Genomic DNA, 24,067 nt, shown 5'->3' with positions numbered 1-24,067 from the left:
TGGAATGTAACATGCAAGCCCAGACTTGAACGCAAGCAGAAATTCATTCCCTGTAGCCTCCAAGACCATGTTAAAGTTGGATGTTTGGACAGAATATTCCTATCATTGCACTCAAACATGCTGCATGGATGTGTACTCGTGCCCGCCCACACTACCAGGATGTAACACCTGTGGTAGTACCACGAGGACTCCGGCTAGCTTCGGACAAAAGACGCTCTCCCCAATGTTGTACATTAGCAGAGCAGCCATTCCCTGTCCACTGGCCACACGGGCATAAACAAGGTGTTCTATGGGCCTCCTTGCAAGAACTTCTTAGTCTCATCAAACCACTGTGCATGAGGTCCATTTGATCGTGATGTATGCAGCAACAGGTGTCGAATTCCCGCAATGGCTTCACATAGCGTGGTATCTGCCAGCAAAAAGTACTGATGCTGACCTTGATACTGTCATTGTCTAGGCAGAAATCAGCATAGGATAAAATTAGGCTTCCATGAAAACATGAGAACCGGTTGGCATAAGAGTTTACTGACCTGGCTCATTCGAGGTAATGCCGAGGATGTTGGAAGCTTAAGAACCTCTCTTCTCCTCGTAGAAACTCGAGTACTCTCCCTGTAACTTTGAATTGTGTGAGCAGTAGAATCATCCACCGCATCACAACGTAAATCTGCGGTTCCAATCGATCCACTTCTTCTGTCCCACAAGTATGGCCTGGTGTTGCGATGCCTCATGCCTCAGCCATCACTTGCGAACACTGATCACTGACGACAGACCCCAGGGCACTTTCTCGCGAACAAGCATCTGGATTACCGCATGCTTAGCCGCTCTGGTCAATGCTGCGATTGAAGCCCTGGATACAATGTTTGAGATTGAGCAGAGCCTCATCTGCCTGGTTGCTGGGGAGGGCCGCCCTCAAGCTTTCATCCATGTCTCGATGTCGTCCTCATGATGTCTTGCGTTACCTCCACAAGATAGTTCGTGCATTGCTTGCAAAGTAGCTCCACCAGGGAGGTCGACCTTGCTATGATCTCCCATACCCACCAGTGGTGCCACACTCTCTTGAACAGCATCTGCCATTGCTAAGCGTTGGGCGGTGGAGATAATAAATATTCCTCTAATTACAACCAATGGGTTTGATGCAAAAATTCAATCTGCAAGCGCTTAAAGCACTAGCTAGGCTATGTCTCCATGAATCAAGCAATGTCCTTGCAAGTGGACCGAAAGAAGGGGTAAAGTTTCGTACCCCACAATGAGAGAAAGTTTAGATTCCAGCCTCCATCCATCCATGGATCAATCTGGCCGACGAACGTTCACACCCTAGCAACTTTTCAATAGCCAAGATGCGTTTCGATCAATGTCAATCTCTCCTGAAACATGTTTTCATACGCAAGCTTTCTCAGCACTGCACGAATTGATTCGTGAATTGTACAGAGCAAGCTCGATTCGTAGCCATTGTCTTGTATAGGAAAATTCGTTTCGGCCACGAGAAAAAAAAGTCTTTCCAAAGGGAAAAGTTCATTATAATTTGCGAATCATATTGGACCGACCATTTTCCAGCCAGTTGCTGGATCGCGGGTTCCACACCAAAGATTTCTGTGATTTCAACCGAGCCAGAGCCACGGGAATAATCACCAAATCTCGTGTCAATGTCTTTCTATTCTACTTGTGCTCTTTCGAGGTCACAAAACTGGAATTTTTCAAATTTGTATAACGATTTACATGGTGTAGATTTTTGAATGGCGGATTGGTAGAACTTTCTTGGCTGACAATCAGCTGGAGCGGATCAAAGTGTAGAATCCAGCTCCCAATTGAGTTCCCAAAATCGGCCCAAAGAAGTACACCCACAATCCTCTGTATTCTCCAGCAGCTAGAGCCGGACCAAACGTCCGAATGGGATTCATGGAAGCTCCAGAGATTGCACTAAACAATACCACCAAACTTGTCAACTAGCAAAGAAAAGGGTGAATCTCTCTTCCTAGAATGCTGGATAAAAGAACTACCAACTTTGCTAATCAAGCAAGAAGAGGAAGATCGAAGAGAACTAGAAACCTGGCAAGGAGATTGTTGAGATAGACTGTCGCGGCCACTGCCACCGCTGCCGAGTCTCCAATTGCATGTGGATCCGTCGCCACTGCTGTAACAACAAACATCAAGATGGCAGATATGACGAGCTCCACCGCGAAGGATTGCCACTCGGTGTTGGAGGGGACGGTCACCCCGGCATGGATGTTTGGATCTCCCTGGAAGAACGCGTTGAGCATGAAAGAGGCACACACAGATCCCAGGAACTGCGCTCCAGAGTAGAGTGGAACCTTTCAAATAGAACAAGAGAAGAAACAGAGTTTAGCGATTAGATAGAAACGGGACAGGAGCTTCGAACCTGTATCCATGGGAATCGGCCGAGCGAGGCAAAGGCGAGAGAGACGGCTGGATTGACATGGGCACCGGAGATGTGTCCAGTGGAGAAGATGACGATCATGACCGTCAATGCGGCCCCGGCCGAGATTCCATGTATCCCAAAGCCGTTGGATGGCTTGCTCGCCAGGATCGCGGTGCCCGCGCAGCCGAGGAGGAGCACGAGAGAGCCCAAGAACTCCGCCAAGACCTTCACGAACGAATCCAAGGAACACATCGTTAATTGCCCAAGTTTATAAAGTTTTTGCGATGATGATCATCACCAAACCTTTTTCAAGAGTTCCAAGCTTCTTGGGCGGCTTTGGATTTTGTCGCCTCCGACCGCAATGATGGCGTTGTCACCTTGCTCCAGGTCTAGAGAATTTGGGAAAGTGTCCTGGAGAGGCATTTCTAGCTAATCCTTTTTGCGAGATTTTTTCGTTGCTTTCAGGTGATTGACGATGATGATGACGATCAAAAGGATAGAGTGGGGAAGAATTCTACGATAAAGACGAAGAGGAGGAAGGGGGAGATTGCTAGATCGAGGAAAGCGCTGCGATAGGTCCGGGATCAAGCCACGGTGCCACATTTATACACGCAAACAACTCGCCAGTTTTTTAACACCTGTAAACACATAAAGTTTTTTCACTGATATTCCATTTCCAAAGGATCAAAAAACATTTGGGACGGACTTTGCCCGGATCGATTTTCTTGACTGGATCAAATGCCACGTAAACCACATAACGCGCATGGAGTGCTATGATGCTTGAAAGGGTGGTGGGAGATTTATCACCAGAGAATTGAAGATTAGGAAAAAGAACACGCACTCTTGGATCGCTCCTCGGATTTTTTGACATGTAGCACCGCCCTGATCCAGGTGATTGAAAGTGAAAGGATCGAGGAAGATATAATCGAGGGAGAATCGCATTGATAAATAAGATATAATGTTGATTTACTTGACACGCCATTCATATGATTGAGCCGTCAAGGAAACATTGAGAAGAACGCGTGACACTATTTGGGTTATTGCGAGAATATGCTAAAACTTATGCTCCATAGCATATTCCGTTTTTTCTATTGACTTCGTAAAACGGAGAAATAGAGGCTAGGGTTTGGTGTTTTGTGGTTTCTCTCTCTCGGGGGTGGATCGGCGCGCCGGAGGGGGATTGGATCGATCGCCTCAGCTGCAATGTAGGCGGGCGATCGCTTGGATGGAGTCCAAATTCGTGTCCAAGGCCAAAACAGGTGATCATTCCATTTTCTTTGCTTTTCTTTGGATCGATCGGTCGTTTGCTCAGTTTTCCAGAATGCTGCGGCCAAGGCGGAGCGCATGCTGACTGAAATCAAGGCGGATTTTGTATCGGAGTTTTCCTCTCACGCACAAGGTTGTGTGACTTTGTTTGTTTTTCATTCGAAGGTTTGGAGAGAGTTTTTTTTTTTATGTTTTAGATGAGCCGGGAGAGCTTCCTTGGGTCGGGAAAACGGAGCTGGAAAAGGGTCTCGAAGAGGAATGCCGCAGAAGAATCCTGGAAGTTTCCAAGGTACGTGGATGTTCTTTCATCTCCGGTGAAGGTATCTTAGTTGTTCTAGCAGAGCTCGGAGTTTCTTTACTGCGAACCGGATGGGGGAATGCAAGTTGACATGGAATCTGCGATGCGTATCTTGGAGGTACTGGAGCTTTTCTTTTCATCTTACCGAGGAATTAAAATCTTTTTAACTGTCAGCTAGACAAAGACCTTCAGGCTCTGCGTTTTCACTTTGTTCCCAAAGCGATGAAGGAGAAGGAATTTTGGAGGCGGTACTTTGCAGCTGTCAGGCGAGTTAAACGGGGTTTATATTCGAACGAGACCGTACATCCCGTTGCTAGCATTGCCAGAGAGGTTCTCGACATGGAAGATGCTGCTTACGAGGGCTTACATGAGATGTTTGCTTTTCCGCAGAGTCCCACAAAGGATCCGGCTGAGGAGGAGGCATATAAGAAGGCCGTCACGGTGGCTGCTATACCTCCATCTATTCTTGTGAGACGTCTCGCTTCTGCAACCGAGTACGTGCTTTTTCTTTTTCTTTCCCGAAGGAATTTGATCTCTGTCCGAATTTTAGAGTTGGAAGGTGTTTCGAAACTTGCAAGGACTTGGCTTTGTCCGAGATAACGGATAAAGACACTAGTGACTGGTCATCTCTTGTCTCGGGACTAAAGAAGATCTCTTTACGGGAAAAGGATAAAAGGACCAAAACGCAAATTCGGAGTTCTGGAAGGTACCATTCTTTATTGTGGTCGCTTTTTGACGCAGGTAGTGCCGTTGTTTAAACTTTTGCTCGATATAATTCTTTGAGACATTGCAGAAACTCAACATCAAGGCAGTTTCAAGAAGTTCTTTAGCCAGCACAAGCTTCCCGAGGAGCTACACGGTGCTCCTCCTGAAAGCTTTGTTTCACAGCTAGCAGAAGTTATTGCTGGTCTGAAAGTCGAGCACAAGATGGCAGAGTTTTGGCTAGAGGTCATAAAAGAGGTACTAACTTTTTATCTCGAGGATCCTTGAAATTTTTGGAACAGTGCAGGCGACGCTGGGAGGAGGGACAACCAATTCCTCGCATGCCAAAGGATTCTAGCCCCGATCTAAATTACTGCCTTCTCTTTCAACAGTTACAAGTATTGAATTGCTGCATTGCAAGGAGGCATCGGCGATGTGCTGCCTTGGATTCTTTGAACGCTCCACAGGAGCGCTTTCCTACAGACTCTGGAAGTGATAACCCGGATATGCACTTCGCCAGACTCAAAGATGGCCAGGTGGTTCCGAGGTATTGTGTGGATCGACGAGCGGAAAATCTGATAATGTTGGAAACTGGCGAGCCAATATTCTCTCCCGTTACACAGGTATTATATGCGTTCTTTCTGTCCTTGCGAATTTCTCATTGTTGTGATCTTTAGGAAGGGCCTGTTCTGACTGAAGAATTGATCAAAGAAACCGAGGAGCTGGTGCTGCGGACTGGAAGGTAACGTATAACACTTTTGTTTCCTTGTTTCTATTTCTCTGCGTGGTAAATGGAATTACTGCAGTTTTGGCGCTGGGTGCTCGCAGCTGTTTTCCGACATGCAAGCGTTCAAGGTGAGCTTCTTTGATAAATTCGAAGGACGTTTTAAATAGCATTGGATGTTGTTGCAGGCTGCTAATCCCGGATGTATCCTGGAAGACTTTGTCCGATGGTATTCGCCGCTCGACTGGACAGAAGGAAATCCGGTAGGAAAGGGCGATGAGCCATCGCTTCGGGGCTCCCTCAGCACAAGGATGAGAAGTGAAGGTATTCAATCACGAGAGGCTCTCCAAATTTGCAAATTCTTAACATACATCTCTAACAACAGGTAACTTGTGGCAAGAGCTTTGGTTGTCAGCGCGTCCAGTTCCAGCCGTGATGCAAGCGCCTCTGTTCGACGAAGAACTAGCAGGGTATTACTGTTGCCATCGTTGTTGTGGTTAGCTTAACTGTTTTCTTCCAGTGAGAGCACCCTGGAGGCGCTAGAAAAGATTAGTCCTGGTGATTTTTTCGAGCAATTATTTACAACAGCTGTGAGTCTGCTATTTCTTTTTTCCTTGTTGTAAGCAGTAGAAACTCTTAACAGGTAAGCGCTGGATTCGCCATAGCTGAAGCAAACCCATCAGCTGCGAAGGATCCTCTGCAACGATGTCTTAAGGAATGCCGGGACTATATACTCTCCACATGTCACAAGCATATGGATTCCGGAACTCTAGAAGATCTGTGCGAGGTAGATGTATTTCCTTCATTTCACAAGCCGCAGTACTCTTATTCTTTGCGAAGGTGTATGAACTTATGGAGAGGGCGATCCGAGCACCATCAGAGGAGCTCGCTGGAAAGGCCGAGTCCAAGACCATCTTGGCCGATATCCGGAAGTTACTGCAAAAGAAGCAGATCTCGTACGAGGACCAGCACCAGCAGCATCCTCCCAGCAGCAATCACCACAATGCAGTGAGCAGCGTCGTCAAGTTCTTCGAGTCCAAGTTTGATAGAAAGAACAAACAGGCTCCAAGTCCAATTGAAGGCGAAGAGAAGAAGCTGTGCTCCACCGAGAGTGGCGACTGGACAATAGTTTGATGGTACTCTCAGCCATCCTGTACATAAAAGAAAGAAAAACCAAAGTGATACGTCTAAAATACACACGCCCCTCCTGTAAAAACTCGGTCGAGCTCCACTGTCAATAGCAAGCATTGGATTACTTCAAGGCTTCACCTTCGGACCCGTGTACACGCCGTTTTGGACAACAAAATCGTCCGGGGGTTTATATTCGACCAAGTAGACATAATTTTCGTCGTCGTAATCGTTGTTATCGTCGTGCATCTCAGCTGCAAAGGTCGAAAAAGCTGAGAAAAACAATGAAAGAGGTAAATTTGCGAAGACTTACCGGCCAAACTAGAGTACGGGAACGCTCGATAATATGTGCAGTGCCTACCGGTGGAAGGGCAGTATGGCGGTGCTAAAACGTCGAGGATGGCGCACGAGTTTATCGCAGTGAAGGCGTGAATGTTGCCTCCAGAATTGGGATACAAGACAACGGAGTCGCAGGGACCGGTCATGACTTGATCCAGAACTAGCTTCGCTAGTCTAGCTACAAAAGGAAGGGAAAAAACGAGCTTAGAACACTTGGAAGAGAAGAAGAGAGAAGAGAGAACTTACGTTTTGATGGATCGGAGCACGGTTGCTTATCGACCCAGTCGTAAGATCTTACATGTAGTGTCCCATAGAGGAGTCTGCTAAACACAGTCATTCCCGGATGATCGTGGAGAGGAATTGCGGATGAGGTTGGCAGACAAAAAATCCCCATCTGTACTGCAAAGGAAAGAATCCCAGTTGATTCTCCTCGCGAGAGGAAAAAAACGATTTTCTTTTGCGAGTAAGGAAAAGGAGACGAGGAACTCACCGAGAAAGTGCTGGACTCGTGGAGATGGAGATAAGAGATTGGCGGTGCCCAGCGAGCAGCCATGCTCGAGTGCCGCCCCCTCTGGCCGCCAAAGAATCCCAGGCCACGATTGAGCTGATTCACCGATTCCTCGCTCAGTCCCACATCGGGGCAAGTGATACCGTCTGCTCGGACCGACGCGGCATGCAAGGAAAGCCGTGAATTTGGAGAGTGCCCGGAGAGATTTCGAGGGAAAACGAGGATTTCCTTACCAAGAATGTGGCAGATCTTCCTCACGACCAGCGGCGATGGCGCGGCGGTGGCGGTGGCGGCGGAGGTGAGCGAAATCTTGCATGCCTCGTAGAGCTTCTGAACAGCGGCCATTTGGATTCTCCTCTCTCATTTAGCGCTTAAAGGAGAGCTCGCTCTAAACCCTAGTGCTGTCCAGAGAATATGCTCTTGCTTACGTGGCAACCGCCGTTAGAACCCTAAAGTTTATCGCCTTTGATCATTGCGATGGAGCCAACGGCGGCTTTGGTGTAAGCATTCGTTTTGATTCGATCTATTCGTTTGATTCTTTTCTAGCCATGGGAGCTTCCTCTGCTATGGAGCAGCCGATCCCTCGTGTTCTTCCAAGGCTCTTGTTCGTGGAGTCTATCATCCAAATTCGAGGTTCTCGCTGGGAATTCCAATCCAGTATAAAACGAGGAGAACTTCGCCTCTAAAGGTTCTTTTTCTCTGATCAGATTGTTGTAATGTTTGAGACGACTATGGATAATTTTCCAGATCTTCTGTAGTACCGTGGATGAGCAAATAACTCTTCAAGCAAGGTAATCACTCTAAATCAAGCCTCTTGGTTCTTATCCGTGATATTTTTAGTACCATGCACGAAACATATGATCTTCTCGCTCACAGGCTGTTTGGAGCTTCTTCCGCGAAACCCGGCAGCAAGTAAGTTTTGGAGAGAACAAAGTTTCTGGGAGATCATTAAAATGGTTTCTGGGTGACAATGCCAATGTTTTTCTAGATACTTGGTTGGAATTGCTGGGCCTCCTGGAGCTGGAAAATCCACACTGGCGAACGAAGTCTCTGGCAGAGTGAATAAGCTGCATCAGGAGAGGAATCCGGGGCTAGTATCCGAGATTGCAATCGCAGTTCCCATGGATGGATTTCATCTCTACAAGCACCAGCTTGATGCCATGGAGGTATGAGTTTTTTGGTTTTCAATTGCTTTAAATTAATAGGCCAACTCTTTTGTTTTCGTCGCCAGGATCCAGAGGAAGCCCATGCTCGAAGAGGCGGTGAGTTGAAAAAATAATAATATTTTTTAAAGTTCTTGTGTAATCCTCAATGTTTTTTGTTTCAGCTCCCTGGACATTCAATCCCTCGGGTCTGGTTGATTGTTTGAAAGCTTTGAGGAGTCAGGTAAAAAGTTTCTCCGTGTTTTTCTTCTCTAGTCTGAGAGTTTTCTTTTTTCTCTTTTTTTTTTTCCTTCTTTTTCACAATGTGAGGATGTTCCAGCAATGGGCATACTTCCCATCTTTTGATCATGGCGTTGGCGATCCTGTGGAGCAAGACATTTTGGTATCACCAAAGTAAGTATTTCTATTCACTCGAGCACGCTTCTAACCTTGTAGTTTTTCTTTTATTTATCAAGACATAAGGTTGTGCTTGTGGAAGGGAATTATCTTTTGCTTGAAGATGGCGAGTGGAAAGAATTAAAGAACTTGTTTGATGAACGATGGTAAGATTCGCTTTCCATTTATCGTAGAGTTTAAAGCTTCGAAAGTTCCAGGTTTATTTCGCTTGACCTTGACACGGCCATGAAAAGAGTGGAGCTTCGCCACATATCAACAGGCATGCGTTCGATCTATTCCAAAACTAATCGTGGTAATTTTTATTTTTATTTCTCTCTCGCTTACAGGGAAAACCAAAGAACATGCGAAGAGCAGAGTAAGATCTCTGTAATTTTGTGGTTGAAGTGCTGATAGATTTTATTTTTCTTGCAGGTGGAATATAATGATCGCCCAAACGCTGAGTTGATTCTCACCACTAGAAAACATTCCAACCTTGTCATAAATTCATTGGATCATTCCCAGAAGAAAACTGTATAAAAGGTTTAACATTTGAAGTTTAAAGATTTAGGGTTCCAACGGCTCGTCACAGTCTAGGGTTCTTCGCAATCGCGATTCGCGGCTCCAGGTAGGGACACAATGTCGCAGGGATCCACTCCCTCCAGCTCCACTCCTGGGTCGCCATGCTCGGGATCGCCTCCACATCCCACCGCCCTTCCAGCATTTCTTGGCCAGTCCGTGATCCCGATCATGAACAAGCTCCAGGATATCTTCGCGCAGCTGGGCAGTCCCTCCACTGTGGATCTGCCGCAGGTATCGGTGGTGGGGAGCCAGAGCAGCGGTAAATCCAGCGTCATGGAAGCGCTCGTCGGGCGAGATTTTCTTCCTCGAGGTCCCGACATTTGTACGCGGCGGCCACTTGTTTTGCAGCTTGTTCACGTCCAAAGAAAAATGGACGATCGCGAGGTCTCGGAGTGGGGGGAGTTTTTGCACCTCCCTGGACGGAGATTCACGGATTTCTCACACATTCGCAAGGAAATCCAGGTAAGTTTATCGTTGCGATGCGAGCTCATGAGATTTGTTTTCTTTTTTCTGTTTTGTTAGGCCGAGACAGAACGAGAACTTGGTGACAAGAAAGGAGTGTCCGACAAGCAAATCAGACTGAAAATCTTTTCGCCCAATGTTTTGAATATCACGCTGGTGGATCTCCCGGGGTTGACGAGAGTTCCAGTCGGTGATCAGCCTTCGGACATAGAAAGTCGCATCAGAGCAATGATCCTGTCGTATATCAAGCATGCGACGTGTATCATTCTTGCTGTCTCGCCCGCAAACACTGATCTTTCGAACTCAGACTCGCTCCAAATGGCCAAACTCGTCGATCCGGATGGTATGCTTTCAATCTTGTGTTTCATGGCTTGAGTAATGCTCCTTGATGACTTGTTAGGATCTAGAACGATTGGAGTCGTCACCAAGGTAGGTACTCATTTAACTTTTCGGATTCACCTCTGTTTGCAGCTAGATATAATGGATCGAGGGACTGATGCGCGGAGTATTCTTCTTGGAACGGTGATTCCACTTCGTCTAGGCTATGTTGGCGTGGTCAATCGAAGTCAAGAGGTCTTTCGCTCGCCATTCTTTTGTTTGAAAATTCACATGAAGCATGGTTGCAGGATATTTATGCCAACAAACCGATCAAGGATGCTCTTGTTGCGGAAGAGCATTTTTTCCGAAGTCGAGCGGTGAGATTCATCTTCATTGTTATCAATAACTCTTTACTTTTCAGGTGTACCAAAGCATTCTGGATAGATGTGGCATCCCTCAACTCGCGAAAAAGCTTAATCAAGTACGAACTTGAACCAGTTAAGGTTAACTTGAAAGCTCACGTCTTTTGCAGATTTTGGTGCAACATATCAAGACTGTTCTTCCCGAATTAAAGACAAGAATCAACACGCAAATGGTCGCATTGTTGAAAGAGCTTACAAGCTATGGTGAAGCAACAGATTCGAAAGTAAGTAAGCCGGCTTTAAATTTTTTTGTCACTACCTAATCGATTTTCGTTTCCAGTCCGGACAGGGGGCTATGCTGCTAAATGCTCTTACAAAATATTTTCATGGTATTTTCTGTAATGTTGATATATCATTTTTAACTGCGTTTCTACAGTTTTTTCGTCGGTTATTGATGGTAAAAATCAGGAAATGTCGACCTCTGAACTCTCCGGTGGTGCTCGCATACACTACATTTTTCAATCCATTTTTGTTAAAAGTCTAGAGGTAAGATTAATGCACAAGGCTGGTCACTTATATCATTCTGCACTAGGAAGTTGATCCTTGTGATGATCTCACCGATGAAGACATTCGCACTGCTATTCAAAATGCCACGGGTCCAAAAATGATTCTCTTTGTCCCAGAAGTGAGTGAAGCTTCAGCTTTATTATTTGTGATGCTAGACCCATTATCCAGGTTCCTTTCGAAGTTCTTGTAAGAAGGCAGATTGAGCGATTGTTAGATCCTAGTCTGCAGTGTGCTCGTTTTATATATGACGAACTTGTGAAGGTAAGGCTCAGTGCTACTTTACCGGTACTGATGATCAATACTTCCAGATGTCACACAGATGTGAGACAAATGAATTGCAAAGGTTTCCTGTGTTGCGACGGCGAATAGAAGAGGCTGTATCTACATGTTTGCGTGAGGGGCTTACTCCAACTGAGACAATGATATCTCACCTTGTTGACATGGAGGTATTTTCTTCTTTGTTTGTACAAAATTGCTGATTTATTGTGGTTTCGTTCTCAGATGGATTATATTAACACCTCACATCCACGTTTTATTGGTGGTAGCAAGGCAGTAGAGACTGCCCTACAACAGCAACGTGGTTCTAAGGTACATGTATTCTGATAAATAGCATTGCTCTAGCTTCTATCCTGACAGGATGCGTTGGAGTGGAAGGAGTCTGGTGCAGATCGGCTTCCTAAGGTATTTTTGCTGCTGTGACTGTTCGCTTTGAGCTAAACTAGTAACTCAGAGTGCGCGTCCGACCACAGGGCAACATGACAAGCCTGCGGTTCCTTCAGGTAAGGTGGTAGGCAATCTGCTTGTCTTCTTACTTTGAAAATCCTCAGTCTCATCCAAAGGTACGGAAAGCTCGTCTACGTGGGGTATATCTTCTATATTCGGACATCATGAGAAAGCACAGAGCAAAGACCCAGTAATCGTGAAAGCGTTTCCCGAGCCATTACAAGACCTTGAAACAAAATATTCCACCATCATTCTCAAAGAGGTGTGCTCACTGTTTTCGATATTTCATGCATGAATGTTTACTCTGTCCAATGTAGCCGCCAGGTACTTTGAGAGCCACTGACGCTCAAACAGAGCAGGAAAGAGTCGAGGTTGCAGTGACGCGATTGTTGCTCAAGTCCTACTACGAAATTGTGAGGAAAAATATCCAAGATGCGGTACCCAAGGCAATCATGCATTTCCTGGTGAGCTTTATTTTGTACCTTGCTGTTCTTCGCCTCATGCACGTTTGTAGGTTGGCCATGTCAAGCGTGAACTCCTCAATCTTCTGATTAAGAAACTGTACAGGTAATCAGAACTTCTTCCAAAGATGCAGTTCAACTTTTCATGCGACAGGGAGGCTTTGTTCGAAGAAATGCTCCAAGAACGAGACGACATTGCAAGCCGGCGGAAGCATTGCAGGGAAGTGTTGCGGGTGCTGCAGCAAGCGGTAGTGGTAAGTGTTTTGTCACGTTTCCTTTTCAGCTTGTTTGAGTTTTATTTCCTCGATCACAGACACTGGAAGAGCTTCCAGCCGACGCGGACGCGCATTCCAGGCCCGGGCAGGCTCTGTTTCAAGACTCCACTGGCCTTCCAAAGCCTCAGGGAGTGTCGACATATCTAGTTCACGAAGGTGGCAGCGCAGCATCGCCAAGTTACTCACACCAGTCGCCGAGGCATGTCAAGGCTAAACAACGATCCTCTCTCTACTCGGAGCAGCACCTCCAGCAGCAGCAGGCTTCGTATAGCAACGGGAGCTCCATGGCTGGATACTACGTTCCAACCCTCAAGAGCGTCCCCAGCTAATGTCAAGCTTGCGTTTCTTTTATTTGCGAGCTCGTCTAATGGCGTGGCTCTCTCGAAAAGCTTAAACAACGAAGCGCTAATTTTGTGACAATCAAGCAGCTTATTGATGATCGTTCCCTACCAGAATTATAGCAACAAAGTCACCGGCACTTGGAATTATGCACAGGCAGTTTCTCCTCGAGCATGCATCTCATTTGTATGAGTTCGATCAAGGGAGGATGGTTTTCCATCAATCTAAGTAGTGATCATGGCTTCCATACCCCTGCTTCACATCTACAATGTCACACCCGCGTCGCCAACTCCACAGCCCTACTTGCCATCACCAAAAGATCCAGCCAAGCTCAAGCTCTCCCTGACTCGTGCCCTCTCGCACTACTATGTCTTTGCTTGTCTTGGATGTTGAGCTGCTGCTCAATGGAGCAATCGTCCAAGCTCTGCCAGTCATCAAACCTGGCGTACCAAGTTCATTGATAGCGTGATGTTAGTTCATACTCTCTTTAGATGAAATATAAATTTTATTTGGTAGATATGTTGTACTTTATACATAGTCTGTTGAAGGTTGAGCCCTGGAGTTAACATGGACTACTATAGTGCCCGTACATATCCCTGCGACAGTGGTGGGAAAGTTTGATGTTTTTGGTTAAGGATGAGGATACCACGCACAAGCTTCAATGGGTCAAAGACAATTGGATGATATATGACTATTGCAAGGACTTCAAGAGGTTTTTGAGGCTACCAACAAAATGTTGATGTAGTCCTAGAAAACCCCAAGCAAGAGAAAACTGCGACCTCTCCTTTATTCATCAAAGAAAAGAATACATCAGGTCGCTGTAGGCTCAGTAATCTCTGGATTCAAGAGCTCCTCCAGTATCTCTCGCATAGCACGGTACCAAATCTGGCCGCATGTCGGACAGGTAGTAACCACTGTCTGCTCCTGATTTATATTGAGTTGCTCGACCGCTCGCCTCACACGCGAATTCCGTGTCACCCTGTCTGCGACTGGATCCCTCCTTACTCTCTGTTTTGCCATCACGACCCTTCCACTCTCCTCCGAATCCTCTTCCTTGTAACTGCCTTATTCCTCCAGAATATCTCTTAAACACCAAATTTGTCCTCTGGCAGCTCCAGATTGTACCAGATTCTTGTCAAGACCCTTGACAAGATCAAGACTGGAAAATGCAAAAAGACAGAGAGAAAAGCTAGTGGAAACAAAAGAAGAGGCCTTAGACTGGTGTTGATTCAGATTGTGGAGAAATGGAACAAGGCTAACCTATATATACTATAGGTTGATGAAGCTCCACCACTCTTGGATCGAAGACGGCCTAAATATAGCTGAGGTCAAGGAAAGAAGAGGCCTTAGACTGGCATTGATTCAGATTGTGGAGAAATGGAACAAGGCTAACCTATATATACTATAGGTTGATGAAGCTCCACCACTCTTGGATCGAGGACGGCCTAAATATAGCTGAGGTCGAGGAGGCGCCACATCATTATCAGGAATGTGGCTTGAGACTCAGGAATCGGGAAGTGTCTCGAGATTCAGGAATAGGGAAGTGTCTTGAGAGTCAGGAATAGGGAAGTGTCTCGAGAGTCAGGAATGTGGTCTGTAGGTCAGGAATCCGGTGAGAGTTAGGAATGTGGCAAGAATTGGGGGATTCTTGACAACACCCCCTCCTCAAGAACGAGTGGAACGAGGATGTGAACAAGAACAAAGAGGAGGATGAGATGAGCGGCGAGGGATGGGAGATGGAGAAAAAGAATGAGGACTGGGACGAGAAGGATAGCGGCGGTGGAAGTCCTGAACAAGGTCAGGAGAATGAATCAGGTTGTCTGCAGGTTCCCAAGTGCGTTCCTCAGGTCTGTAACCCTTCCAGTCCACCAGATAGTAGAGTTTAGACCGTGAAATCTTGGAATCAAGGATGTCTTGAACCTCGTACTCAGACCCATCCTCGAGCTGCACTGGTGGAGGCAGAGGAATGACCTGATTTGGAATAGGACTGGGAATATAAGGCTCAAGGAGAGAGGAGTGAAAAACGGGGTGAATTTGATATGAGGAGGGAAGTGCAAGGCGATAAGTCACAGGATTAATGATGGCAGTGATAGGGAAAGGACCAAGGTGTTTGAAATCGAGTTTTGGACAAGGCCTGGTGGTGGAGATATTTCGCCTGAGGAGCCAGACTTTATCCCCGATATTGTAAGGGGGACAATCCTGACGATGGACATTGGCAAATGTTTTATGAGATTCCTGAGCACGATAGAGGTGGAAGGAGATGGAGTTGTGGATTTCCTGGAGGTTGGAGATAAATGCCTCAGAGCGGGGATTTGAACGAGAGGATTCAGATGGAGAAGGAAGTGAGAGATTGAATCGGGGATTTCAGCCAGAGTTCGCAAAGAAGGGGGAAACTCGAAGAGAGGAGTGAACAGAGTTGTTATAGGAGAACTCAGCAAGGGGAAGGATATCGAACCAGTTATCCTGATGATAGTTGATGAAGCACCTCAAGAATTGTTCCAACGTCTGAATCGTTCGCTAGGACTGCCCATCAGTTTGAGGATGATATGCCGAAGAGAGGTTGGCCTTCACTCCAAGCAGCTGCAAAAACCGTTGCCAGAAATGAGAAATGAATTGAGGCCCCCGATCCGAAACCACATCTGTAGGAATCCCATGAAGTCGGAAAATTTCCCTGAATACCAGTTTTGCCATGTCCTCGCCCGAAAACTCCTTGGTACATGGCAAGAAGTGCGCCATCTTTGTGAAGCGATCCACCACGACTAAAATGCTGTTGAAGCCTCCAGAACTCGGAAGATCACTCAAGAAATCCATGGAGATGGATTCCCAAGGACCTGAAGGGACCGGAAGGGAACGAAGCAAACCTGAAGGAAGGTGGCGAGGTACCTTATTCCGGGCACAAGTGTCACAGGAGGTAACAAAAGCTTTGATGTAGTCGTCCATGTGAGGCCACCAAAAGTCCCGTGCAACTAGCTCATAGGTTTTCACAATGCCGAAGTGACCAGCAGTCGAGCTATCGTGGCACGCCATCAGGACCAACCTTCGAGCATCACCTTCAGGAACGTAAAGCTGCTCCCCACGGTACAATAAGCCATCTAAGAACTCGAACTCGTCAAATCGCCGGCAGTCGGGAGTCACTGGGTGTCCAGCCTGAAGATGGGGGAAGATGTCGCTAGCGAGATCATCAGATTGAAGATCGTTTCTGATTGCATCCATCAAGGAGGAGTCCTGAGGGGCCAGGGAAATTGCCATAACTTGAAGCTGATCAGGACCGAGGATAACTTGATCCTGTTGATCGAAGGCAGGATTACCAGGCCTGAGACTGAGATAGGAGCGCCTTGAAAGAGCATCAGGAAGGCCTTGAAACTTTCCAGGTCTGTACTTGATAACAAAGTCAAACCGACTCAGGAATTGTGCCCACCTTGCTTGACGACAGCTTAAAACTCGAGAAGTGGCAAAGTACTCAAGATTTTTGTGATCCGTCCAGACTGTTGTTTGATGGCTCGCCCCCTCCAAGAAACGGCGCCACTCTCCAAAGGAATCCACGATGGCAAGGAGCTCCTTGTCGTGGATTTCGTAATTGATCTCTGCAGGCTGGAATTTCCGAGAATGGAAAGCGACCGGATGAAGTTTGTGATCCGCTCCAAGTTGAGACAGCACAGCACCAATGGCAAAGTCGGAGGCGTCAGCCTCGATGAAGAAAGGTTGTGAGGAATCAGCATGGATCAAGACAGGAGCAGAACTAAAAGCCGCCTTGAGTGTGTCGAAGGCCTGCTGGGCAGCAGCAGACCAAGAGAAGGGAACATCCTTGCAAGTGAGATGTGTGAGAGGAAGGACAATGTCAGAGTAATGATCAATGAATTTGTGGTAGAAGTTGGCAAAGCCAAGGAAAACCTGAACGTTCGACATTTATTGTGGAGGCTCCCATTCGAGAATAGTCTTGACTTTGGTAGGATCCATCGTGATACCCTTAGGAGTGACAAAGTACCCAAGGAACTCCACAGACTGCTGATCAAAGGAACATTTCTCAAGCTTTGCATATAGGCCGTGTTCTCGCAGCTTCGCTAGCACCTTGCGTACATGTTCGTCATGCTCCTCCTGAGTTTTTGAGTAGATGAGGATGTCATCAAGGTAGACGATCACCATCTGATCAAGAAACTCCTGAAAGACGTCATTCGCCATGTGTTGGAAAACTGCTGGAGCATTTGTCAAGCCAAATGGCATGACAGTGTACTCGAAGTGGCCATAGCGGGTTCGGAACGCAGTCTTCCATTCATCACCAGGCCGGATCCGGATCAGGTTGTATGCTCCACGGAGGTCGATCTTGGTGAAGAAGCGGGCACCGCCGAGGCATTCCAACAGGTCCGAGATCAGGGGCAGCAGATAACGGTTCCGAACAGTCACCTTGTTCAAACCTCGGTAGTCGATGACTAGCCGCAAGCTCCCATCCTTCTTCTTGACAAAGAAGACAGGTGCTCCAGCCAGGGACTGCGAATGCTGAATGTAGCCTGAGGCAAGGTTCTCATCCACGTACTCTTTGAGGGCCTTAAGCTCGAACGGGGATAACCCGTAGATAAGCCCCCATGGAGGTGACGCTCTTTCCTGTAAATCAATGGGACAATCATAAGGCCGATGAACAGGCAGTACACTAGCTTTTTTCTTGTCAAACACATCCCCAAAATCATGATACTTCTCAGGAAGACTGACAAGAGAAACATGCAAAGCAAAAAGAAAAAGAGGTTCTTCATGAAGGAGTTCTTTCATAGTGATTGTGGAGATAGGAGGAGGCGTACGACTAAATGGAATGATGAGACGAGGATACGGTCCAGTGTAAGATGGAAGAGAGGAAAAAGAAGAGGGTGAAAACTTTATAGAGTCAGGAACAGAACCCCGATTTGAGTTTAGGGAACTTTTCCTGATTCGGACATGATGAACAGCAGGGGAAGCCGTGGGAGAGATGAGCTGTAATTCCTTCCAACAGATCTGAGGCTAATGTAGTTGGAACCAAGGAAGACCGAGCACCACAGAGGAGGACTTGCTGTTGATGATGTTGAAGGCGATATCGGTGACGGTGGACCCGATGTGTACTCGAATGGGCAACGTTTCCCTAAGTCCAGAAGATGGAGACACAAAATGCCCGCCGATGCCTTCAACCCTCAAATCCCGTATGGTAGGAGAAAGAGGAACGTGATGTCGGGCAGCAAAGTCCGTGTCCATGAAGCAGGAAGTTGCACCCGAGTCCAGTAATGCCAGAGCCTTGAGTCCTGATTGTCCGGTGAAAGAAAGGAGACATGGGACACGGAAGTTGCGGGAATTGGTGGTGGCTTTGATGAAAGGTGGTGAGGAGCTTGATAAAGAAGAAAAGTGATTTTTATTCGGGGAGTCCAAACAGACAGCTCCTACTCTGTTTGGACAGGGTCGTTTCCCGACTGCAATAGAGGTGGACTTTGAGGCAGAGTGAACTTGAGCAGTTGAGGAGGCTTCTTGGGACATACAGCTGCTTTGTGATTAGGATCAGCACAATAGAGGCAAAGATTATGAGATATTCGACGTTGCTTCTCAACAGGACTCAACTTCCCTCTAATGAGTCGGGGAGTACCAGAAATATCCATCGGAACCGAAGCAGTAGGTTCAGGAGTATGCCCCGAAGACTCAAGCTGGGATTCCTGAGTCTGGGACGGAAAAACAGCGGCGCGGCGACTTTCCTGACGACGTTCAAAGAGACGATTGTTGCACCAAATTTGTAGTCCTAGAAAAACCCAAGCAAGAGAAAACTGCGACCTCTCCTTTATTCATCAAAGAAAAGAATACATCAGGTCGCTGTAGGCTCAGTAATCTCTGGATTCAAGAGCTCCTCCAGTATCTCTCGCATGGCACGGTACCAAATCTGGCCACATGTCGGACAGGTAGTAACCACTGTCTGCTCCTGATTTATATTGAGTTGCTCGACCGCTCACCTCACATGTGAATTCCGTGTCACCCTGTCTGCGACTGGATCCCTCCTTACTCTCTGTTTTGCCATCACGACCCTTCCACTCTCCTCCGAATCCTCTTCCTTGTAACTGCCTTATTCCTCCAGAATATCTCTTAAACACCAAATTTGTCCTCTGGCAGCTCCAGATTGTACCAGATTCTTGTCAAGACCCCTGACAAGATCAAGACTGGAAAATGCAAAAAGACAGAGAGAAAAGCTAGTGGAAACAAAAGAAGAGGCCTTAGACTGGCGTTGATTCAGATTGTGGAGAAATGGAATAAAGCTAACCTATATATACTATAGGTTGATGAAGCTCCACCACTCTTGGATCGAGGACGGCCTAAATATAGCTGAGGTCGAGGAAAGAAGAGGCCTTAGACTGGCGTTGATTCAGATTGTGGAGAAATGGAACAAAGCTAACCTATATATACTATAGGTTGATGAAGCTCCACCACTCTTGGATCGAGGACGGCCTAAATATAGCTGAGGTCGAGGAGGCGCCACATCATCATCAGGAATGTGGCTTGAGACTTAGGAATCGGGAAGTGTCTCGAGAGTCAGGAATAGGGAAGTGTCTCGAGAGTCAGGAATGTGGTCTGCAGGTCAGGAATCTGGCGAGAGTTAGGAATGTGGCAAGAATTAGGGGATTCCTGACAATTCTCACCTATGGCTTCAAACTCCACTCCGGCTTACTCCAGGAGGATGACAGTTGACAAACAGCTACTTTAGCAATTATTCTTTCCATGTTTTCTGAAAAATTAAAATAACTACTAGCTGTTTGTCTTCATAGATTGACCTCATAGTCCATATAATCAATATGTTGTAAAAAACAAAAATGGACATTATAAAAACTCATCTAATTAAATCTAGATATGTGTATGTTTCAAAAATGTTAAAATTCATAGTAGTTCTATTACTTCATTACATGCTTGGAGTCTCACTTAAATAATTCCAGTACATTTATTAATACACAGCTATGGGACAAAATTACATCATCTAGTTTGGTATATGATTTTATTGTATAAGGTTTGAAATAGTTTTTTAATGGTTTTAAGTATTAGCATGACAAATATGTATGGTTTTTAATAAAGATGTTAGTCAATTTTATCCAAATACTACATATAATTTTTTCTTATGGTAATATAGTTTTTAATAAACAAATGTATATGTGTTTAAGATATGGTTTATTATATAGTCATTTACAAAATTCAAAATATATATTTTTATATAGTTTAGAAAAATATTCATATAGTTTTATTTACAGTTTTACATGTATTTGTGATTCTATTTAGCTATATAGTTTTTACATATCTCCATATATCTTATCAAATCTATCAATTTCTTGAATGGTTAATATACTTTAATCCTAAGTATTAGTTACCCATGCTTCCAAAAATACCATCTAAATACCCAACTTTTAAAATATGTTTAGCAATATATTTTAAAACTTTTTTTGTTTTAGTTTTTATTTCATTAAACAATTGATAGAACTTGTTTTTAATCTTGTAAAACCCTTTGATATTTTGAAAGGTAGCCTTCTTTCCAATAAATAACTTCATAATGCCTTTTACAATATCTATATCCAAAATTTAAATCTTGGCTTCTTACACAAAAATTAAATTAATTATACAAATTACTATAGATCAAATGAAAAATAAAATACTCATCTCACCCTTTAGAAAATATTTAATCTTATTTAGTGGAAGCTCATCCTTTGTTTTTCATTATACTACAATATATTGTATTCATTATACTTAAAATATATTTAACTGGGCTAGAAAATATTTGTTCACCTTATTCTTTACTATACAGGTAAATTGTTATGTCCTTCACATAACACCAGCATTAACATCACTTTCTAAATTATTTTTTATATGAATTTAAAAAGAAATTATATAATAAAATATTTAAAACCTTACAATAATTTACCTTATACTATATTTAGGTTTGCTTTTTATAACAATCTATACAATATAAAAATCTTTAGTTTTCAATTGTATTGAAAGTGATATAAATATTTACTTCTTGATCTACCAAATACATGCTAGCATATAACATGAATTTTAGAATACTACATTACAATTGTATTGATGTCTTTTATAACAGCTTACATAGAAATCACATATTTTAAATTTACATTGAAAATTATATAAATTTATACATCAGATTTTTCTAAAGCCATAGATGATTTTTTTAGCAGAACAATGGCTTGATCAATATATAGTTCCTTATAGCTCACAAATTAAAGTTACATATTTTTTACAATTTTTTTATTAATTCAAAAAATATATTAAACTTAAAAGTAATATCTTGTTTGTCCTGTATCATTTACACTAGCCTCATATGTTCATCAATTTCTTTGGCATATTATTCTATTTATTCCTTTAGTATTATAGCCTTCATAGTATTTTGCAAATTCACATATTATATATATAGCTAATTCATGAAAATATTGAAATACCTCAATATTTCTTGTATGCTTATTTTCACCACTGTAACTCTCATTAGATTCATCATTATATTCTACAATCTTAGTATAAAACTTTGGTTGATAAATATCCTATTACACTTTAAAACCATTATAAAAACTATATGATTTTAATTTAAAAATCTCATACCTCATTTTTTAGCAATAAATAAAACTATGAAATTTCAATCTTAAATGTAACCTTGCTGGGGAATGACATATGCAAACCATTCAATGATTATAATGTTGTAACAAAATTTTAAAATCCTATAAAGATGTTTTTCGTACTACTTTTTGTTTTAAACATCCACCACAATGCCAGCTTCAACCACAACATTCTTCGCATAATGTGGTGGTTATTTCATTCATATTAAAAATGTTTTTACTAGTTACCATAAAAAATAAAATGTCAAATTTCTTGATTCTCAAATCTTAGAATTTGTGAAATTGCACTATGGTTTCATCTAGTATAAGCATTTATTTAACAGACATATGTTTGCATTTCTATGTATTTTCATATCTTTGTTTCTTTGGTTGTCTTATTATCTTGGTTTATACAATAATCTTTCGAAGCAGGGTTTGTATGTGGATTTATAAAGCTGATTAATTCAGCTAGTTCTTATTAACATTTTTATCACATGTAGTAATCGAAACTCGGTAAAACAAAAAAATTGTTTGCTGTTTGCTGCTTTATCCATTGCAGCTACAATATGGACTTTGCAAGAAGCAAGGAGTGAGATGTGATCTAGAAAGACTGGTATAGCATCGATTAGCTCCTTGGCATCCTCCAAGATCCTCAGCTTTGAGACCTCAAAACCTTTCACAACACTGCTATAGATGCACATGAGCTCCAAGTTTGTCCATTGCTTGCCATAGCTGGTTGTGGCATAAGCAAAAAAATCAAACATTAAGCTAGAATGACTTGGCCCTCACTGTGACTGCAGCTGGCTTTTAGCAGACCCAGCTGTGAAGTTACAGCTGGATTTGGCTACGAGGTATGGTGTGATAATTCCAGACCAGCAAGTATCTCACTGCTTGGAATGCAGTTCTTCACAGATGCTGGGCAATATGTCGTGAGATTTGGCGAAGTCCTCGCTGATGGTACAAACAGAGCTGGAGTTGCTGGCCAGTACGTTTTGCAGGGTGGCGAGCAAGCTCAAAACGTTGATCCACAGGTGGATATTTTTGCGTTTTCCTCTTGCGAGCTCGCGAGATTTTTCTTTTCCAGGTGGAGCCTCTTTCGGTTTCTCGCTCTTTGACACTGACCGAGAGAGCGATTGTTCTAGCTCTTGCCATCTCTCTCGACAACGATTACTTCTCGAGACACAGCGGGTGAGTGTCGATGCTCTTGCTTTTTGTGCCCGGTTTGAAACTTACAAACTCTAATGTTCTCGCCAGGATGGGAATGCCAATTCCCATTATCGGAGGAAGCCCAGAACCTTGAGCTCTATTCTTCTGTCGATGTATAGTCTCAACCAGCCACAGTAGTGAAGCACCATGGCACTAGTAGCAGTCATGGCAGCCATGCTTGCCATAGTTGCAGCCTAAGGCAATGGATGGTAGCTTGCATGGCTGGCCATGCAGCCGGCCATGCCGATGCAAGCCATGGCTGGCTGCCATGGCTGTGTGCCAAGGCTGGTCATGCACCTTAACTTAGAGGCTCAAACTAAATACTAAAGAAATAACTTTCGAGAAGTTTTCATTTTTATACTTTTTGTTTAGATCTATAGAAAGTAAAATGTAGTCATTGGTATTTATAATATATTTCTTATTTCTTATTTCATAGTCAAAGTGTTTGAGGTTACTTATTTTTAATATTTATATATTTAAAAATAAATATTAATTTTAGAAACTTAAATATTTATATTAAAACTCATATTATAAACCATACAATTAGTGTGTTAGTTAATATATATATATATATATATATATATATATATATATATATATATATATATATATTTATATATATATATATATAAAATAAAATATGTTTAGAATACTTGCTATTGAATTCTTTTGAGATAGTTTAATTCTATATCTTCAACTGCGAATGTAACTATATTTAAAGCTAAAGTTCTTTTATTGTCATGACAGCAAAATATCAGTATTGTTTATTCCCTTTATTAACCCCTTTTAATCTATACTAAAATATAAAGAATTCCTAAATGTCTATTTAGCCAAATATACATGGGCTAACTTATTAACTTTTTTTTGCTTTGTCTTACACTAGCTTGACAAGAACCTCACATATTAGGTACTAATCCCTTAATATTGTTATATGATAGCTTATTATATTTATTAAATACCCTTGCTATCATTCCTCATGTATTAGTTTTATAAATTGTTTATGAAAAGTGTCTAAATTTGCTAATAAGGCATATAGAAAATGTCATGAACACAACAGTGTTGTTTTTGTGTTTAGGTTAAACCAGTGCTATTTTGTATTTAATAAGTTTTCTAGATTGTGTTAGAGTGAAACTCCTAAGACTAAGGTGAAAGCCTAAGGCAAGCTTTTATAAGAGAATGGGGGGGCGGGGATCATGCCAATAGGATGTTGACATTACTAGTGATACTAGTGATATGCATGCAGGAGCTCATGAGTAATAATGTTAATCCTAATGCATATTGAGTACATCAAAATTGCAGAATTATTCCCCAAG

The 24,067-nt window shown here is 43.6% G+C and overlaps 5 protein-coding genes and 1 long non-coding RNA gene across 6 annotated transcripts; 4 read left to right on the top strand and 2 right to left on the bottom strand.

The window, feature by feature from the left end:
* Positions 1-1,690: 1,690 nt before the first annotated feature.
* Positions 1,691-2,888, bottom strand: LOC9636933 (aquaporin NIP6-1). The gene is made up of 4 exons (XM_002974477.2): positions 2,681-2,888; positions 2,378-2,602; positions 2,047-2,309; positions 1,691-1,917 (listed from the first exon to the last, which is right to left on the bottom strand). Exons 1-4 carry the CDS (start codon positions 2,798-2,800, stop codon positions 1,767-1,769), a joined length of 759 nt encoding a protein of 252 aa, XP_002974523.2. The 5' UTR covers positions 2,801-2,888; the 3' UTR covers positions 1,691-1,766.
* Positions 2,889-3,505: 617 nt separating this feature from the next.
* On the top strand, positions 3,506-6,570 carry LOC9636451 (rab3 GTPase-activating protein catalytic subunit). The gene is made up of 16 exons (XM_024679494.1): positions 3,506-3,636; positions 3,690-3,776; positions 3,841-3,932; positions 3,985-4,059; positions 4,116-4,271; positions 4,332-4,435; positions 4,492-4,682; positions 4,735-4,901; positions 4,946-5,266; positions 5,321-5,385; positions 5,450-5,498; positions 5,556-5,691; positions 5,753-5,837; positions 5,888-5,957; positions 6,011-6,154; positions 6,208-6,570. Exons 1-16 carry the CDS (start codon positions 3,603-3,605, stop codon positions 6,499-6,501), a joined length of 2,070 nt encoding a protein of 689 aa, XP_024535262.1. The 5' UTR covers positions 3,506-3,602; the 3' UTR covers positions 6,502-6,570.
* Positions 6,571-6,594: 24 nt separating this feature from the next.
* On the bottom strand, positions 6,595-7,762 carry LOC9636932 (plant cysteine oxidase 3). The gene is made up of 5 exons (XM_002974476.2): positions 7,576-7,762; positions 7,325-7,488; positions 7,081-7,228; positions 6,809-7,012; positions 6,595-6,749 (listed from the first exon to the last, which is right to left on the bottom strand). Exons 1-5 carry the CDS (start codon positions 7,685-7,687, stop codon positions 6,625-6,627), a joined length of 753 nt encoding a protein of 250 aa, XP_002974522.2. The 5' UTR covers positions 7,688-7,762; the 3' UTR covers positions 6,595-6,624.
* A 17-nt stretch (positions 7,763-7,779) lies between these two features.
* Positions 7,780-9,452, top strand: LOC9636931 (putative uridine kinase C227.14). The gene is made up of 12 exons (XM_024679495.1): positions 7,780-7,842; positions 7,889-8,030; positions 8,090-8,133; positions 8,183-8,254; positions 8,331-8,508; positions 8,574-8,604; positions 8,670-8,728; positions 8,825-8,898; positions 8,961-9,047; positions 9,099-9,160; positions 9,228-9,256; positions 9,313-9,452. The coding sequence occupies exons 1-12, from the start codon at positions 7,820-7,822 to the stop codon at positions 9,415-9,417; spliced, it is 906 nt and encodes a 301-aa protein (XP_024535263.1). The 5' UTR covers positions 7,780-7,819; the 3' UTR covers positions 9,418-9,452.
* Positions 9,453-9,462: 10 nt separating this feature from the next.
* Positions 9,463-13,119, top strand: LOC9637689 (dynamin-related protein 3A). The gene is made up of 20 exons (XM_024679493.1): positions 9,463-9,921; positions 9,982-10,264; positions 10,322-10,350; positions 10,393-10,494; positions 10,548-10,616; positions 10,661-10,720; positions 10,772-10,885; positions 10,942-10,990; positions 11,038-11,147; positions 11,194-11,286; positions 11,337-11,429; positions 11,477-11,614; positions 11,670-11,756; positions 11,805-11,849; positions 11,899-11,947; positions 11,996-12,153; positions 12,209-12,355; positions 12,406-12,458; positions 12,507-12,606; positions 12,666-13,119. The coding sequence occupies exons 1-20, from the start codon at positions 9,517-9,519 to the stop codon at positions 12,954-12,956; spliced, it is 2,475 nt and encodes an 824-aa protein (XP_024535261.1). The 5' UTR covers positions 9,463-9,516; the 3' UTR covers positions 12,957-13,119.
* A 9,264-nt stretch (positions 13,120-22,383) lies between these two features.
* LOC112347928 lies at positions 22,384-22,699 on the top strand. Its single transcript, XR_002992906.1, has 3 exons — positions 22,384-22,399; positions 22,451-22,579; positions 22,633-22,699. It is a non-coding gene; the product is annotated as an uncharacterized LOC112347928 (long non-coding RNA).
* Positions 22,700-24,067: the final 1,368 nt, after the last annotated feature.

Source organism: Selaginella moellendorffii, unplaced genomic scaffold, assembly GCF_000143415.4.
Source record: "Selaginella moellendorffii unplaced genomic scaffold, v1.0 SELMOscaffold_25, whole genome shotgun sequence".
Taxonomy (NCBI): Eukaryota; Viridiplantae; Streptophyta; class Lycopodiopsida; order Selaginellales; family Selaginellaceae; genus Selaginella; species Selaginella moellendorffii.
This window is presented reverse-complemented; position numbering and strand designations above follow the sequence as displayed.

Coding starts and splice junctions, on each gene's coding strand:
- LOC9636933 (XM_002974477.2), bottom strand. CDS start 2,800: ATGCCTCTCCAGGACACTTTCCCAAATTCTCTAGACCTGGAGCAAGGT. Junction 2,603..2,680: donor GCTTGGAACTCTTGAAAAAG/GTTTGGTGATGA, acceptor TCGTTCGTGAAG/GTCTTGGCGGAGTTCTTGGG. Junction 1,918..2,046: donor CTCAACAATCTCCTTGCCAG/GTTTCTAGTTCT, acceptor GGTATTGTTTAG/TGCAATCTCTGGAGCTTCCA.
- LOC9637689 (XM_024679493.1), top strand. CDS start 9,517: ATGTCGCAGGGATCCACTCCCTCCAGCTCCACTCCTGGGTCGCCATGC. Junction 10,991..11,037: donor TCTTACAAAATATTTTCATG/GTATTTTCTGTA, acceptor GCGTTTCTACAG/TTTTTTCGTCGGTTATTGAT. Junction 11,148..11,193: donor TTTTTGTTAAAAGTCTAGAG/GTAAGATTAATG, acceptor ATTCTGCACTAG/GAAGTTGATCCTTGTGATGA.
- LOC9636932 (XM_002974476.2), bottom strand. CDS start 7,687: ATGGCCGCTGTTCAGAAGCTCTACGAGGCATGCAAGATTTCGCTCACC. Junction 7,489..7,575: donor GAAGATCTGCCACATTCTTG/GTAAGGAAATCC, acceptor CGGTCCGAGCAG/ACGGTATCACTTGCCCCGAT. Junction 7,013..7,080: donor GTGCTCCGATCCATCAAAAC/GTAAGTTCTCTC, acceptor TTCCTTTTGTAG/CTAGACTAGCGAAGCTAGTT.
- LOC9636931 (XM_024679495.1), top strand. CDS start 7,820: ATGGAGCCAACGGCGGCTTTGGT. Junction 7,843..7,888: donor GAGCCAACGGCGGCTTTGGT/GTAAGCATTCGT, acceptor ATTCTTTTCTAG/CCATGGGAGCTTCCTCTGCT. Junction 8,605..8,669: donor AGCCCATGCTCGAAGAGGCG/GTGAGTTGAAAA, acceptor TTTTTGTTTCAG/CTCCCTGGACATTCAATCCC.
- LOC9636451 (XM_024679494.1), top strand. CDS start 3,603: ATGGAGTCCAAATTCGTGTCCAAGGCCAAAACAG. Junction 5,267..5,320: donor TATTCTCTCCCGTTACACAG/GTATTATATGCG, acceptor TGTGATCTTTAG/GAAGGGCCTGTTCTGACTGA. Junction 5,958..6,010: donor AGCAATTATTTACAACAGCT/GTGAGTCTGCTA, acceptor AACTCTTAACAG/GTAAGCGCTGGATTCGCCAT.